The 17,139-nt window shown below is 37.9% G+C and overlaps 1 protein-coding gene across 1 annotated transcript in view; it reads right to left on the reverse strand.

Annotated features, from left to right (window-relative positions):
- Nucleotides 1–7,681: 7,681 nt before the first annotated feature.
- The window catches only part of NR5A2 (nuclear receptor subfamily 5 group A member 2), a 97,631-nt gene continuing 88,173 nt past the window's right edge, over nucleotides 7,682–17,139 (reverse strand). The window contains exon 7 of the mRNA XM_088447896.1: nucleotides 7,682–8,309. Coding sequence (XP_088304022.1) covers nucleotides 8,062–8,309 — 248 coding nt within the window. The 3' untranslated portion in view covers nucleotides 7,682–8,061. The remainder of the gene's footprint in view (nucleotides 8,310–17,139) is intronic.

Consider the following 17,139-nt stretch of genomic DNA (forward strand, 5'->3'; position numbering starts at 1 on the left):
AAATCACAGGGCCTGATTCAGACCCGCTCGCAAGCGCTATGCGCTCGCGAGCGGGTCGATGTTTGGCCACTGTGCATGTGCACGCCGGAGCCAGCTCTGACGTGCGCATGCGCGAGACCCGGCTAGCGACGGGCGCTCCATCGCTACGGGTCTCGCACCAAAGCAGGGCAGCTGTCGATTTTGATTGACAGCTTGCCCCGTTTTGGAGGCGGGTAGGGGAGGTGGCTGGCCAAACGGAGGCGTTCCTGAATGCCTGCTGTTTGGGGGCGGCCCCACTGACATCACGAGTGATGTCAGTGGTGAGCTTCCGGCTCCATTAAGAGCCAGAAGCTAACTAGGGCTTGCGGGAATGAGACCCTACCACAAGGGTCTCGTCGCAGGCCCCATTGGTCGCGGTGGTCACCCACAGCTATGCGAGTGGCCAGGAGGCCGCACAAAAAAAAAAGCCCTGATTCAGAGCGAGCGCTCTTTCAGAGTGTTCAGCTCTGAATCAGGCCCACAGTTAGCACAATTATCAGGGGAATTTTGATCTTTCAAGTTCTATTTTTTTTATCATTAGGGGCCGTAGGCAATTCAATAGTAATACAGGTTGAGTCATATCCAAATTGCTTGGGACCAGAGGTATTTTGGATATCGGAATATTCTGGCGGCTGTGTGTTTGTAAACTGTGTAAGGCAGACTGCTCTCACTGCGGTCTGCGCTACACTTGTGGGGCTGGGGGACTAGTCCACCCATTGGCTGCTGGTGGCACTGCCGGACGGCGCCCCCCCTTTGGTCGGCGCCCCTGGCGAGTGCCATCCTGGCCAATGGGTAGATACGCCCCTGATCTGAAGGAATAAACGTAGTACCTTAATGGTTATTAAATGGATGACATCTTTGATACAAGTCCAGCATTGTATCTGTTTTCTAGATCTCTGGCAGGGACGAGTCTTTGGCAGATTGCAGTCTAGCAGCTTCTGATCTGTTTGTGGAAAATAAAGCTTTAGAGGTCTGATATTTTTTGCTTTTTTAATAATAGTTTTTAGAATAACCTATAAATGTAAATGCGTTAAAAATAATAATAATAATAATAAGGAATTCAATGTCAGAGTTAAAACTTCCTTAATCACTGAATATTTTGATTCCTAATTCAGTTAAGCCACTAAAAATTACATATTTTTTTTTATTTGGTGATACTAAACAAAAAAAACTAAAAAACTTTGCTATAAGCTCTGAAGCACTTCACACGTTCTTCAAAAATGTACATTTAGTCTATATTCATGTTTTTAAAATATATTAAAGCTATATGAACATTTTTTCTAGCTGAACTGGCATGGTCCAAAATGTTATACTTATATACGGAGGTGAGCTAAATAATCTTTGCGTTACATTCATAGCATTGTCAGATATGCTTTTACCATGAAGAGGGAATGGTAGCCTGCTATAGTATGGGTTATCAATGTGCAGCTTTCAGAAACATACACAAATGCTCTCTGATACTTGTCACTCGCAACAGATCTGTATTTATATTCCATCTAGGCAGGTTAGGAAATGTTACACCAGCATCTCCATAATCAGAATCACACACAATGTTCAGGTGTCTGCGGAGTATAGAATATAGCAAAGTCTGATTCGTTCTTGTTTCCATGTGATAGGAAATAATCAACAAATTACAATTATTTTGCTACAATTGCATTTTATATAAATGTACTCAATATTTAGTAGTAAAAGTAGTAAACGTAAAATAACCAAGGAAATTTGAAAATGAGCCTAATTATAATACTAACCTAATTATAATACTAACCTTATTATAAAATACTTTAAAGTCGTCAAGGTGGTGCCCTCAATGCAGTGCTTTATTTAGGAATATTTCCCACATTTTCTGGTTCTGCCCAAAACTGCATAAATATTATATATGTGTCATGTATAGTTATGTACAGTTAACTTTTGCTTAAGTATATTAACTACATATTTAAATGTAGTTTTGCAAGGACAAAGAGCACTGACAGCGCTGGAAAGTACAGACAGTCAATACTGCCACGTCCAATGTCCACAGTCAGGGCCAGCCTAGAGCAATATGGTGCAACAGGCAAGATTTTAGCTGGTGCCCTTCAGATTGCAGCCAATCCCACCACCAAGCATTGTGTTTCCACTGGACACTGCTTGGAGCAATGGCGCCTAGGTTTTCGCCCATATGGCCTATACACAGAACCGCCTCTATCCACAGTGTAGTAAAAGTAGTGACAATGACATACATATTATTGCTTAATATTCCAATCCATGAAAATCTAATTCAAACATATTTGTCATCAATACATGGAGACAGCCAATTTATGGGCTGAGAACATTGCTTATAATTGCACTAGGAACTCATGTCTCATTGATATCACTACTTCCTAAAGAAGTGATAGGCTCACTACAGAGATGCACCCTAAAAATGTCTATTGCCACAGTGTGTAGGTAAAAGAAAAACAAGTTTATGGTGACTGTTTTTCTAAACAGGTGCGTTATGTAAAGCATTCTAACAGTGTCGGCTTTACAACTTCAAACATGATGGTAAATAGTCATGTTTAAAGTTGTAAAGCTGACGCTGTCAAAATGCTTTACTTCGCATTAGTAACATATCGGCATGTCAGGGTATGACCTAACAGTGTCACGTTCTGATTGTCAACGTTTTGAATATCGAAATTAAAAATGCATATCTTCTATACTAATGACATTATCTTTGAACATTACAGGGGTTGGGTATGGGATTCTGGCGGTCGGGATGCCGGTGGTCACAATACCAGCAACAACATCCCGACAGTCACAATCCCGACCCAACAAGGTAAGTACCCTAGCCCCTAACCCCCACAGCCTAACCCCAACCCCCCCCCCCCAGAAACCTAACAATAACCCTTCTGCTAGTGCCTAACCCTAACCCCTAAACCTAGCACTCCCCCTAACCCCAATACTTGCCGGCAGTCAGGATTCTGAGTGCTGGCATCCCGACCAGCAGTTCAGAGTGGGGGACCTGGCATGCAACAGGTCTAAAACTTACTAGTGTACTTATGACATACTGTATTTACCCTCTATGCTCAATAAGACTTTCAGTTAGATTATCAACCTATAAATGTACACAGGCACCCCACTGTTCTGCTCTCCTCATGCTCTTAGTCTTTGGCCATTTCCCCTTTAAAATTTAAGCTTTCGTGAGAAGGGTGCTCTCTCCTTTTGTTTTCTTTATTATGGAATTGTGTATTTATGTTTATTTATGTGTACCCAGCGATGCAACCCGCGACCCCCCCGCCAACGGGCCGACATATTGGGCAGCCCATATACACTGGACGATCCGGTATCCAACCGCCCATTATGTCGGCCCCTTCTGCATCCCGCTGCATGGAGTCGTCAGCCGCATTGTCTGATTGGACTGCATGTAGGGAAGATCAGACTATGCGACTGACAAACCCACGGGAGTGCATACCACACAATATAGTGCATACACACTGGACTATTTTAACGATTTGTCGTTCCAATGCATCGTGTAGGGGCCTTAAGGGTTCTTCCTTTTTAGTTTTGCTGCAATACTGCACAAAACTTTCTCAGAATGTCAACCCGGGGGAGCACCACCTGCCTCATATTTAATTTGGGTTATATCTCAGTCAAAATCCCAAACCCTATAAGTTGGTTCCAATATCTATCTATCTATCTATCTATCTATCTATCTATCTATCTATCTATCTATCTATCTATCTATCTATCTATCTATCTTTTTCAAAAATCCTGTGCAGGATACCAGTAGTTACACTTTACCCATACTTGCCAACATTCTAGCTGCCTCCTCTGGGAGGGGGAAGCCAGGTTAGGCACAGCAGGTGAGGGAGGTGTGGCGTGCATAAGTTGGTGTGACGTGCACTTGATATTGCATTGGGGGTGCAGCGGGGACATGACCGTGCAATTGTGTCATTGTGGCCCTGCCACTGCTGCACAATGCCAAGATTACTGGCAATGTGAAGCAGGGTGTGGGACCGCAATGATGTGATTCAGCGCATATCGTGCTATCGGGCCCCCGCTGTGGGGGTGTATGTGTGGGGTTGCAGAGGGGGAGCCGGGAGACTTGCCTACTTTTACGGGCAGCAAGTAACACATTATCTATGTAATCTTGTTGTACATTCTATCCCTAGTTATAGTACTTTAGTGTCTTATATAGAGTCCCTTCAATAAAACATAATAATTTGAATATTTTAACACGTGCCCTAATATAATAAATGTAATTTGAGGACACCAATAATGAAATATACAGCATTTTAATGACATTTTTGGCTTCTTTATTGTGGATATATTTTACAGAAAGATGAAACCATGAGGACAATAAATTAGAATTGGAATTGTCTACAGTGGGAACAGGTGGTCCATAAAAATAAACTATTTATAAAGCGAATAACACAGAGATTGACAATTGTGTCTGAATGATTGTACAGCCGGTTGGAGGACGCCATTGCTGGTATTACCGTACATGATATGTACTGCTCCGCATACGCTACAAATACAGTACTCTGTCTATTATACAGAAGCTGCATTATACAGGATTAGTTACTCACACACACTTTTTCAAGTACAAAACGGTTCAGATGCATAATAACTGTTAGGAGCCAGTCACAGACTGTTCTGCACATAGGTGACTCCATGTGTTCTGCAGTAGTGCATTCAAAATAAACTAAAACTTGTGTCCATTTTATATGACATTTGATTTGTGTGATACAAAGTGCTCTGCAGAATATTCAGACCGCACAGTCTACAACTGGAAAAAAATAGAAATCAGAAAAACTTTTACATTTCAATGTCTCATTACATCAATTAAACACTGCTTGAAAAAAAATGTTCAACAGCTGAAAGGGTGGAGGATGCAAAGAGAGCAAGAGATAGAGAGCGAGAGAGAGATAGAGAGAGCGAGAGAGAGAGAGAGAGCGATAGAGAGCGATATATATAGAGAGAGCGATATATATATATAGAGAGTGCGAGAGAGAGACAGAGAGAGACCCTTTTTCCTTCATTGTATTGCAGCCTTTGCCTCACAAATGCAAAAAAAGCAATGAGCCACTAATGGCATAGAGGTGACACTCTGCTTCATTGCATATGATGCTCTATTAATGTGTAGTGAGATAAGATGTAGGGATAGCTGGTAAAGCATTGGGTGAAATAAATCTTTGTAGCAACTAGAGCACTCCAGGTTGCCCAACACTGTAAACACTGAGTGTAACTTCAATAATGCCTTTTTATTTGGGATTGTTGAATTCAGCAGCCATGTTAACAGCTAGATGTCAATACAGATGCAATTAAATAATACCTTATTTCACTTATACAACTGGGGATACCAGCTTCAGATTAGCAAACTGATCTGTTTAATTTTGATACTGAAATCTATGGAAAATTGATGTTTTATTGATCTACCACATAATCCGGATTTTATTCTCATATGCTGCAAAATTCTAATACTATTTTCATATGGTCCAGTGCAAAAACAGGAATGTCTTACTAAGAAAATAAGCTGCAAATGTAATTATCTATTAAGGAATTCTGGAAGAGCCTATTTTGAAGGCTTCGCTGAACATGATCAGTAAAATGTATTTTGGGCTGCTATTTTGGCCAGTAAATAACATCTTGTTCTCAAGCTGGATGTCTCAAAAAGTGATCCCCAATAATTTGGTAGTTACCAGTGGAGAAAGTAAATAAAATTGCTATTCAATGAAGGTGTTAAAAGAAAAAACAGAATTATGCATCTTTAGCATAGGAAATTAACTCAAGTTGAGAATGACAAGATTGAACAAAACAAATCATTGCACAAATGTAGACAAATGTATTTAAACAGAAAATCAAAAAGAACACTGACTTTAAAGATCAGTGGTACTGTTTCCAAATACAAAATCAGTGGTACCCCAGTCTACTAGTACCATTATACTTAAAGTAAACTTGCCGAGCATATCAATTCAAAAAATAAAGTAAAAAAACAACATAGTTTAGTTGGTGTCATGACAATGCGGTAGTGACATCAGGTGAATGCATTTTCAATATATGAACTGTACATTTGCTAGCAGATTTGCAAGCACAACATTACTGTATACATACAATTTTGTTCTTTTAGTTTTTTTCCTTTTTTACAATTAAGAATTTGTTTTCTGATGGCTGGTTGACTGTAAGCTTAAAAAAAAAATGTGTGAGAACATACAGTATCCATTTGTATATCTGTTAACAAGCAGCCTGTAACAATAAAAAAAATACAACTAACACAGTGCAAAGTACATATGAGCAACACAGTAGCATCTCGGCAAAATGAGAACATCGTCCTGCAAAACACAAAGGTCTCATCAGGTTTTGATTTCTGTCTGAGACAGAAAACTATATTTAAATGGTGCATAAAAGTTAATTACAAAATTAGACTTTAGGCAGCCCATGCAGACCTAACCGTGGAGGTCAGTCTTTCTTATACTGAACATCTCTGTGCATTTGCAGCTCATCCAACAGGCAACAATCCAACAAATGTGTATTTATGTATATTTGTATATACGTGAGTATATATATTTTTATATATATATATATATATATATATATATATATATATGCGTACGTATGTATGTGTATATATGTATATATATATATATATATATATATATGTGTGTGTATGTATGTATGTGTATATATATATATATATATATATATGTGTGTGTGTGTGTGGTAATAAAATAATTGAATAGGCACTCACCATTCAGTAGAAAAAGTTGTATTTACTCACAAGTACATAGTTGTATAGTCGACGTTTCGGACAGCGTAGGTCCTTTATCAAGACAGCACAACTACCACAAAGCTACCACCAAGCTTTGAGGTAGTTGTGCTGTCTTGATAAAGGACCTACGCAGTCCGAAACGTCGACTATACAACTATGTACTTGTGAGTAAATACAATTTTTTCTACTGAATGGTGAGTGCCTATTCAATTTTTTATTGCTATGCAATGGACTTGATCGTCTTTAATGGAGCACCCAACCTGTTGTGGACTGAACATTGTGTGCAGCCCCCTTGGAATACTATATATGTGTGTGTGTGTATGTGTGCATGTGTATATATGTATATATATATATATATATATATATATTTGTGCGTGTGTATGTATATATATATATATATAATATATGCATGTGTATGTATGTGTATATATTTATGTATATATATATATATATATATATATATATATATATATAGCAATTACGGCCGGCACTCCAAAGGGCTAAAGGTGCAATGTGCGCCTGGTGCCTTCCTGAATTACATATCCCTGTGCTGGGAAGGAAAAAATATATGCAGCAATGGGACACAATTCTGAGGAAAGAACCTTCATTAGAGTTCTGAAACGTTGATCTACTACTACGAGCGTTTGTATCTCTTGTGAAGTCGCCAGGAGTGCCGCCCATTGCTGCATATATATATCTATATATATATATATATATACATGTGTATACGTGTGTGTGTATGCATGTGTATATAGTATATATGTGCGTGTGTATATGTATGTATATCTGTATATATATAAATGTATATATATAAAAATGTGTGTGTATATATATATATATATATATATATATATATCTACATATATATGTATGTACATGTGTTTTTTTATTTTGTGGAGTATTTGAGTCATTCTTCAAATAAAACACTCCTGGCAATGCAAATGCATAGACATACTTGCTGTAGCTTTATGTTAACTATAAGGAATTAAGGTACTTAAATATTAAATTCTTTTCTGTCCCCTTTGTTGTATTTTATTGAACTTCCCAGTCTTTTACTTTTCAATAGAGATGACCCTTCTCCAGGAGCTGACCATTTATTGTAAATCCTCCTTTTTGGCTATGTTGTACTCAGGCAGGTTTCCGTGCAGAATCCGTTGGGGGATATGTAATGTCATTCACAGTTTGAAATACAAATACCCTGATGCATCACGTATTGACTATTAAGAATTGTGATTATTATATCTTTTTGTCTCTTAAATGTCTTTAAAGTTAAATAGTTTTTTGTAAATGTTTGTGCACAGTTCCATGGGAAAAAAAAGATATCAGGCCCTCTTTGCATGGAGCATTTCGATGAGAAGATTGTTGCATGGCACATCACCATTGAGATGTTTATAGTATAGATATTCTTCTGCTTGCAAACTTATAGCCCGGATTTCCGGTAGCCGTAACAACAGCTGCCCAAATTTGTCTGTTTGCTGTGGGTAGTTACACATTGTATAGTCCAGAAGAGCGGCATTGATTTGTTCCTGAACTCCCTCTACCAACTGGAAGTTCTCCAAGTTCTTCACATCTAAATCACAAACAGAAAAAAATTATTTAAACAACAATGCATTCATTATTATACAGAGTACATACATGAAGAAGGTGTTACACCACTAACAAGTACTTAGGGGCCTATTCATTATCGGGGGAAAGGTGCGGCAGTTCATATTAAAATACAGGAGTAATTCAATATTGCGTTGGTGCATGGAAGTTTTTTCCGAAAAGCAGCTGTTCCCACGATACTTACCACAGATGATTCTGTTACTAATTAGTAGTGGTAGAATTTTACACTGACAGGTCCAACTCGGCAGTGTTAGTGCACATGTGTGACCTGAGTTCACATCCGTGCACTGCCGGAGGAGGTGGATCCAATCGGATTCCTCCTCGCAACCGAGACCTCCTTTTCATAGGACGGAGAGGTGCTTCGGGAACCAACACCAAATGAAGGTAGAGTATATTCCTGCAGACAAACTCTGAAAACTTTGCAGAAAACTGGGCAGTCACATCGGCCTCTAATAATGAATGGGCCCATTACTAAACATCAGGGATGTGCAATCAGGGTAGGCAGAGCCTCCCCTGTCATACTCCCTCCCCTAACATACTCCCTGTCATTCTTTTCCAGAGTTTTGATATAAAAACTGTGTTTTTATACATGTGTGCCTCCCCGGTCATTTTCCTCACCGCACGTCACTGCTAAAAACATGTAGATATGGTGTGTAGCAGGCCCATTAGTGATCATGACAGGACTGGCTCGAGGCATGTTTGACCACTGCAGTCGAACAGAGGCGCCACCCCATAGAGGGCGCACCCCTCCGAACCATACCGATTTCAGCAGCAGTCCCGCTTTTTGGGAACTGCCCCACTGTTCCACCCATGGGCGGAAGTGTCTCGCCGGTGGTTGGCAGGTTGGGCACCTCCACTGCCAGAGCTGTGTGGTGATGCCAGCCCCGGAGAAGAGGATGGATGCGCGGCATCTATTCAGTGCAGGTAGAAAGCTGGGGGCAGCCCAGCTACTGACAGAGTGCTGGGCTCGACCCCAGCCTGACGTTAAACTGGAGGCATGCCACATGAGCACGTCCCCAAATAGCATCATTTAGGGGGATTACCATAGGCCACGTCCCCTTTTCGGACACGTGCGGCAATGTTATGCGGTATCCGAGTCCCTCTCTGCACAGGGCGGCTCCTGCTGGAGCTGGCCCTGGATCATGAATAAACCTAACAGAGAGATTATTTATGTTTACCATATTTTGTCTGTCCTGACCAACATAATGGGATCAAATGTAATACGGTGAGGGTTTTGAAAATGTGAGAGTTTAGCAGTAAACTTTCACTTTGGTCGAGTTTTATCTTCAAAATGGGAAAACATCTGAATGAGAGTTAATATTGTTAGAGTTTTTTTAGTATAAAGACATACGAGTTTGCATGTTCTCGTACTCTATCACATTGGCCAAGTTGAAAAAATTTGAGAGTTTACAGCTAAACTCTCACATTTTCTAAACTCTCACCCTAATACATTTCCCCCCTCATCTCATCTCTTGTACATTGATGTACCATTATTTTAATCAGCTACTGTGTGTTCTATTTTATTTAATTTTTTTCATTTTAATAAACAACATTATAGTATAATGGGCATTTAGCAAAATGTTATAGCTGATAATCAGATCAGTAATAACAAGTTACTGCCCTTTCAACTTATTCCTGTTTTCACTTCTAAGCACCAATATGAAGAAGAGGAGCATGTCACATAGCTAAAACATAAAGGGAAATTATGTCAAACATAGAAAATTGTGGTAATTTGGTTTATGTGGTGGCTTTCTCTTGGTAGTTTCAATCTACAGCTTTAGTAGCAAATTTATATCTGAGTTTTTTTTATATACAGAAAACATAAATTACAATAAATTGTTCAAAATAATCAAATATATTTACATTTTTAAATATATTTTTAGATGTTGTATATTTCAATGTGTTGATCTTTATAATTGCTTTTTGCATTTACAATATTATGTTTTTACACTATTGTTTCATATCCTTTGCAGGTGTATAATATGGTTTTGTCCATGCAATGTAATGGTGTTTATTTAATAACATGCAGGAGATTGGTATAAATACCTATCATGCACTGGTAGGGTCGCTGTTCCAAAAGAATGGCTGCTGTAGTAAGGAGTTTTTAAGTCAAACTCCAATATTTAAATACAAATACAATAGAAAATTGAACAGTGCACTGGAATGAATGGCAAATGGTAGGTGGCATAAATGCAGATATATACAAAAAAACTAGAAGAATATTAGAGCTAAATACATGAAAATTATTTAATAATGACATTTAAAATACTACTAAAAGTCCATAAATGCATGCAAATAAGTTGAAGTACAGCAACAATTCAATTTTATCAAGAATACATCATATATTACTATGGGTGACTTCTATATAAGCCAATAGTGTCCCTAGCAGTCAATAAACAGATTACATCTTCCATTTCATGGAATATATGGTAGATGTTAACAAGTACAGCTGTGGATACAACAGTGAAACGTGTTAGTGACCTACGTTATACAGTCAATTGGACCTTCCTACCCACCATCTTCTCAGCATACTGGACATCATCTTCTATGCCACATAAGAGTCATTTCAGCACTAAATTACAGTTGAGAGGACCAATTATTTTAGTGCAAAGCAGTACTTTTGCCAAGGAGGACTCCGCATTCTAAAACGGTGCTAGTAATATACCATTTATTTATGATGGACTTGTTACCATCTACCAAATATTCCATGAGATGGTGCCATCTGTTTATTGACTGCTAGAGACAATAATGGCCTATATAGTAGTTGACCATACTAAAATATGCTGTATTCATGATAAGGTGGAATTGTTACTGTATTTCAAGTTATTTATGTAAATATATGCACTTTTTGGTGGTATTGTACATGTTATTAATAATTACATGTATTTAGCTTTGATCCACTTTTAGTTTTTTTTAGTAAATATTGCAATTTATGCCATCTGCCAATTGCAATTTATTCCAGTGCATTATTTAATAACATTGTTTAGAGAGCATTGGTGTCCTCACACCCAAAACAACCAATCAGATATCAGCTTTCAGCAATCTGTTATAGTCAGCACAGACGGTGCAATGGTTAGCATTACTGCCTCACAGCACTGAGGTCATGGGTTCGATTCCCACGACGGCCCTACCTGTGTGGAGTTTGTATATTATCCCTGTGCTTGCGTGGGTTTCCTCTGGGTACTCTGGTTTCCTCCCACACTCCAAAAATATACTGGTAGGTTAATTGGCTCCCAACACAAATTAACCCTAGTGTGTATGTGTGTGCACATGTGATAGGGAACATAGATTGTAAGCTCCACTGGGGCAGGGACTGATGTGAATGGCCAAATATTCTCTGTAAAGAGCATTGGTGTCCTCACACCAGTTAAATAACTGGTAATAATAATGGTCAAACTAATTAAATCTTAGCTCTGATAGGTTGCTGTACTTTATTGCTCTTTGAGCCATGTCTTTAAGAAAGCCGTCTTGTCTTCTAGTCAAAAAATTTAAACATTATAGTAAAGCTAGAAATAAATGACAAACACATTTGAATATATAATAAATAGAGCATACATTACATTTCCAAAGAAAGACAATCTGTAAAGGTCTGCTTCCCATACAGTTATGTTTACATTGATGAAGCTAAGTGTAATTGTTTACTTTTGGTTATCATATGTAGTAACATTTGAATGAAATTTAAAGTAACTGAAGTATGTTTTCATTAGAATCTCTTTATACAACTTCAATCAAGCAGAATCAAGGATAGCTTAAATAGAACAAGGTCAAACCCTTTAGTGACACAAAGGTTGTAGATTTTCAAAGCCAGAACATAATATATAGTCTCCTAATGAGTCTCCAGGGCCCTTCCTATCTTTAAACCACAGTACTGAACAATTCATATCATTTCGGATTAATTTCTCTGACCCAAGGTGAATTTAGAAACCGACCCGCCGCACCGTTAATTCTAATAAAATAAGACAAGAAGTCTTGTTTCTGTGAGACATTTTTCTAAATGATGGCAAAATCCTGGGACAGGCCAAGACTATGCTAATGAACCATCTGCCACACTCAGCTGAAGAGCAAAATCATCTTCACAATACGCCACCTCCTAAAATATATATCTCTGTGACTGATCATCGGTGGAAAATAGATGGACTGTTGGCCTTTAACCTTGCTGAAGATTCTCATGCATTTTTATTTTTATATCGAATAGACAATATATCCTCATCCGAGGTGAGTAGAGCGGAAGGTTAAAATGTCACCCTCTCGCAGGACTATCGTGAATCACGGACAATTTCATGTTTCATTCATTAAATACAGTCAAGTGCCACCTTATCCAACATGAAGCATTTGTATTTTGTATACAAATGTGATTAAATAACTTTTCATTGAAAAATAATTCCTTTTAATTGTCATCACCTAGTTTGTAGAGTAGTAATAAATGATTACTGCACTAGTTAAAAGAAATTACAATCGGAATAACAGCTGGAGAGACCCAGGTGATCTGATGGAATTTGGCTTTTCCACTGATCATCAAAATATGTGTATACAGCAATCTGCATTTTATTTTCCAGCATGTGACAAACAGGTTTTAATTACTGTAATGAATTATCCTTCCTGAATTTACAATTAATGTCCTTATACAGTATATCTTAGACTAAGAAGTATATGTTCTAGATGTGTCTCTGGTGCCACCAACAGCACGTGCAAGAAACTGTTAGTAATCACATAGAAATCCCATAACTCACAAAGTGCTCTGCCTAATTAGTTGTCCTCCGTCTTCACTCATTCTATGAGTCTTGTGACCACCCTTTCAATTAACTTGCTTATGTGTGCAGAGTATAGCTGCTCTTATCTAGCTTAGTATTATTTGTGACATTACACCAGCAGCCAGGCAGGTAGCAGCAGACAAGTTTATCCTTAAGTCCTAGAATTGTATTTATACCAAATAATTTATTATTACTGTATGTCCTTTATTGTAGAGGTCTAGTGGTGCTAATGTGAAATAATATAGTATACATCCACTTTTTTGTTCTCTTAACCTTGTGCATATATAATTACATAAGTTAATGACTTCATATAGTATTATAAAGTATGTGTGCGAGTAACTTATGTATAAATTGTAAGTTTGGCAGCATAATGGTGCAATGGTAAGCTTGCTGCCTCACAACACTGAGGTCTTAGGTTCAAATTCAATTCCCATAATGGCCCTATTTGTGTTGTGTTTGCATGTTCTCCTTGAGTTTCCCTGGGTTTCCTCCCGCAATCCAAAGAAACATACTGGAAGGTTAATTGGCTTCTGACAAATAAAATTAAACCTAGTGTATATGTATGTGTAAGGGTATAGATTTTAAACTGCACTTAGGTAGGGGCTGTTGTGAATGACTAAATATTCTCTGCAGTAGCGCTGTGGAATATGTGTGTGCTACATAAATAACCGTTAATAAATATGTTTATTTTAAACAAAATATGTACAGTATATCCATAAATGTGTCAGTTTGCGTGGAGGTTCTGAAGGAACCAAGCATTGGGACAGCAACAGCTAAAGATTATAGACAGACGGCAGTGCAAGGCACACATGCTTTCAAAGTAAAATGTTTGCTTACAAATGAAAACTTTACAAAGTAACATCTTAAGCAGAAACAGCCCTTGGTCCCCCTGTACAAGCACTGTCTAATCTATTCCGGTTTATTCACTCAGGGACTAATTACTTCTTTTATTTTATTTTTTTTACATGGAACAACCTCAGAATAAGTGTGAGGGGGGAGCCACGTACACTTTTCCATCTTTATTGAACAGTAGACCCTAAGGTCCTTTTGAATATATTCAGACAGCAGAGTCATTCCCCGTTCACACACCCTGGCTCTACTGCATACATTATTGTAATCAAGCCTTCCGTCTGCTAATTAAACAGCATCAGGGCACTGCTTAGGTTTTTTAATAGAGTAAAATAAATGGCGTTATTTAGCTGTGATGGTTGCTTCTTGAAATCTGCTAATCAAGTAGATCATTAACCCTTTTACAGTTGGAAAACTAATGAACATGGCATTAGAAAGATCACTGTATGATGATAGCATAATATCCCCATTAGACATGAAAAGGGTATATTTACTAAAGGTTGATTTCAGATCAATCTAAATCGATTAACATCAATGTTGTGTTTCTGCGGCTAAATCACACATTTACTAAAAGACAATTTTTATATGGTTTTTTAAGTATTAGTAAATGTGTGATATAGCCCCAGAAACACAACAATGATGTTGATCAATTTTCATCTATTCAAAATCGATTGAAATCGACCTTTAGTAAATATACCCCGAAGCCTCATTGGACAGGTATTTTAGCAGAATAATGTCTACTTGTAACCAGTCTGCTAACCTCACTTATTAGAAGATACATTTAGATATTACAATTTTACCCACTACTTCACCTATTTATAGAAAGCTTTATTACAGGTCAGAAGAAACACCTCTAGGATTTGAATACAACCTCACTCATCGCAAGTCAGCTTTATTCATTATAAGAGCATCTCACTTGCTAAAAAACATCTTCGCCCAAAATATCCTCAACATGTTCACAATAAATTAAAAAAACCTATTGTGGTAAAAATTACAAGTTTTTGGGGGGGTTATCAAAAACAAACATGCTGAGGTCTGTACTGCAGGGATATATTATTCTGCACAGAATTAGCATTTTTTTTAAGATCAAGGGTGTATATACATGTTACATAACAATGTTACTTACAGTGTAGACAAAACCTTGCACTATATCCTTACTTTAACAGAGTGTTAGAAGCATGTTCATTAATGCTTCTCATAGCTTCCCTGCAGCAATATGTACTATGTATTTAAATGAGCGTTCCCATGGATCTCCACTGTATTTTACTAAGCATTAATGCTTCTGAAAGCTGCAGGCAATGTCGAAATTGACGCAAGTAAACGCTTGTCAGAAAATGTGTGTGTATGTATTAATTTTACACTATTTTTTAGAGTTTCAGCATCAAAGCTTCAAGAACCTACATTTAGCACTTTAAAATAACGCCGGTGTGTATGAAGACTTACTGCTCTCTGTCTAGCTTCTAGGCATATTCAGATTTTCAACTAATCCAAAGAATAAAATTTCCCAAAGGTAATAAGAGGTTGTCTACATGGTAAGAAGTAGAAGCCAAGATGAATACTCAGTTTTCTGGGAAGAAAGCTCTGTTTGAATTTAATTGCATATAATTATTGGAATTACAATATGATTTGTTTTACTATGTTTAAGGAATTTCAAACAGTAATTAATTTTTTTTTTAGTACATACCATATTATTATTATTATTATTATTATTATTATTATTATTATTATTATTATTATCCTTTATTTATATGGCATCACAAGTGTTCCGCAGCGCCTTACATAGTACATAGAACTAATAAGTGAACAAGAAACAAGTAACTTACAGTACATTACAGTGTAGGACAAGGACACGACTTATATACTGTACATTGCTGCAATAGCGATTAAAGCACTCACAATAAGCAGCAGGGAGTTGGCAGTCACGTGTTAGGTGCCCTAATGTGGAGTAAAGAGTAGAAGAAAATGTAAAGAGAAGCACATGAGGGAAGAGGTCCCTGATCGTGAGAACTTACATTCTAAAGGATTAAATAAATGTCTCATCTAAATGTAATTGCTTCAGTCTTGCTTGTTTTTCATAACATAAGAATCTTAGGTGAGTGGTCTTAAAGATTTCTGTAAGAGTTCCTCAAGTTCTGAATGGAACCCAGAAGGAAGGAAATCTACATATGCTGCTGAAGATCCAGTGATCACTGATCAATACTCCATGCTGTTCACAAATAAATTCATGCATTGTGTCTATTGACCACATTAACACGGCTATGGCATAAAACATGTCTAGATAGACACCAGATGTTAGACAGGCAATCGGTCAACAGGGACAAAAGGTCGTCAGGGACAAAAAGTTGACATGGAAGAAGGTTGACCGGTCAAAAGGTTGACACATAAATGGTCAACACACAATGGATGACAATTTTTTCTAACCCTAATCTTCACCCTAACCCTAACACTGCCCTTGGTGTCCAACCCTCCCTCCTGGTGCCTAACCATTGGGTTAAGTGCCTGACCCTAACCATCGGGTAAGAGCCTAACCAATAAATAAATGTGTCGACCATTTTCATGTTGCTCCTTTGACCTTGTCAACCATTTGTACCTGTCGACCTTCTTCCATATCGACCTTTACAGTGTCAACCTTTTGTCTCTGTCGACCTATTGCCTGTCTAACATCTGGTCTCTATCTAGACATTGTCGATCTTTTAACTGTCTATCTATAGTCCAGATACCATTAACACAGCTGCCAAGTTGAAACACACTAGAAGAATCCATTTGCATTCCACATAGATGTCTGTATTCATTTGGCCGGATCTATGTGGCTGCACTACCCCTATATACATACTACCCCTATATACATATTTTAGCACCAGGCCTTTGCTCATTGCAAGAGATCCTTCTGAAATTGCCAGAGCTTTGCATACCCTTACAGTACTTCTGAATAGGCTGCAATTCTGTCTACACACCCATGGTAAACCTACGCTAAGGATTGTCCCATTTAGCCGCAAGTGGACATTCGACTAACTACTCTAACTCTCAGATCTGCAGTGGAAAAATCACAAATGTGACCACTTTGTGTACAACTTTTAATCATGCCCAGAATGTATTATATACGAAGTAAATATCATGTTTTGCGTAAGGATTTTCAAAATGGTTTACGTGTACCCAATTATGCAGTTGATTTATATGAACATAGACAGAGCGGCA

This window comes from Taudactylus pleione, unplaced genomic scaffold (genome assembly GCF_031769625.1).
Source record: "Taudactylus pleione unplaced genomic scaffold, aTauple2 ptg000444l, whole genome shotgun sequence".
NCBI lineage: Eukaryota > Metazoa > Chordata > Amphibia > Anura > Myobatrachidae > Taudactylus > Taudactylus pleione.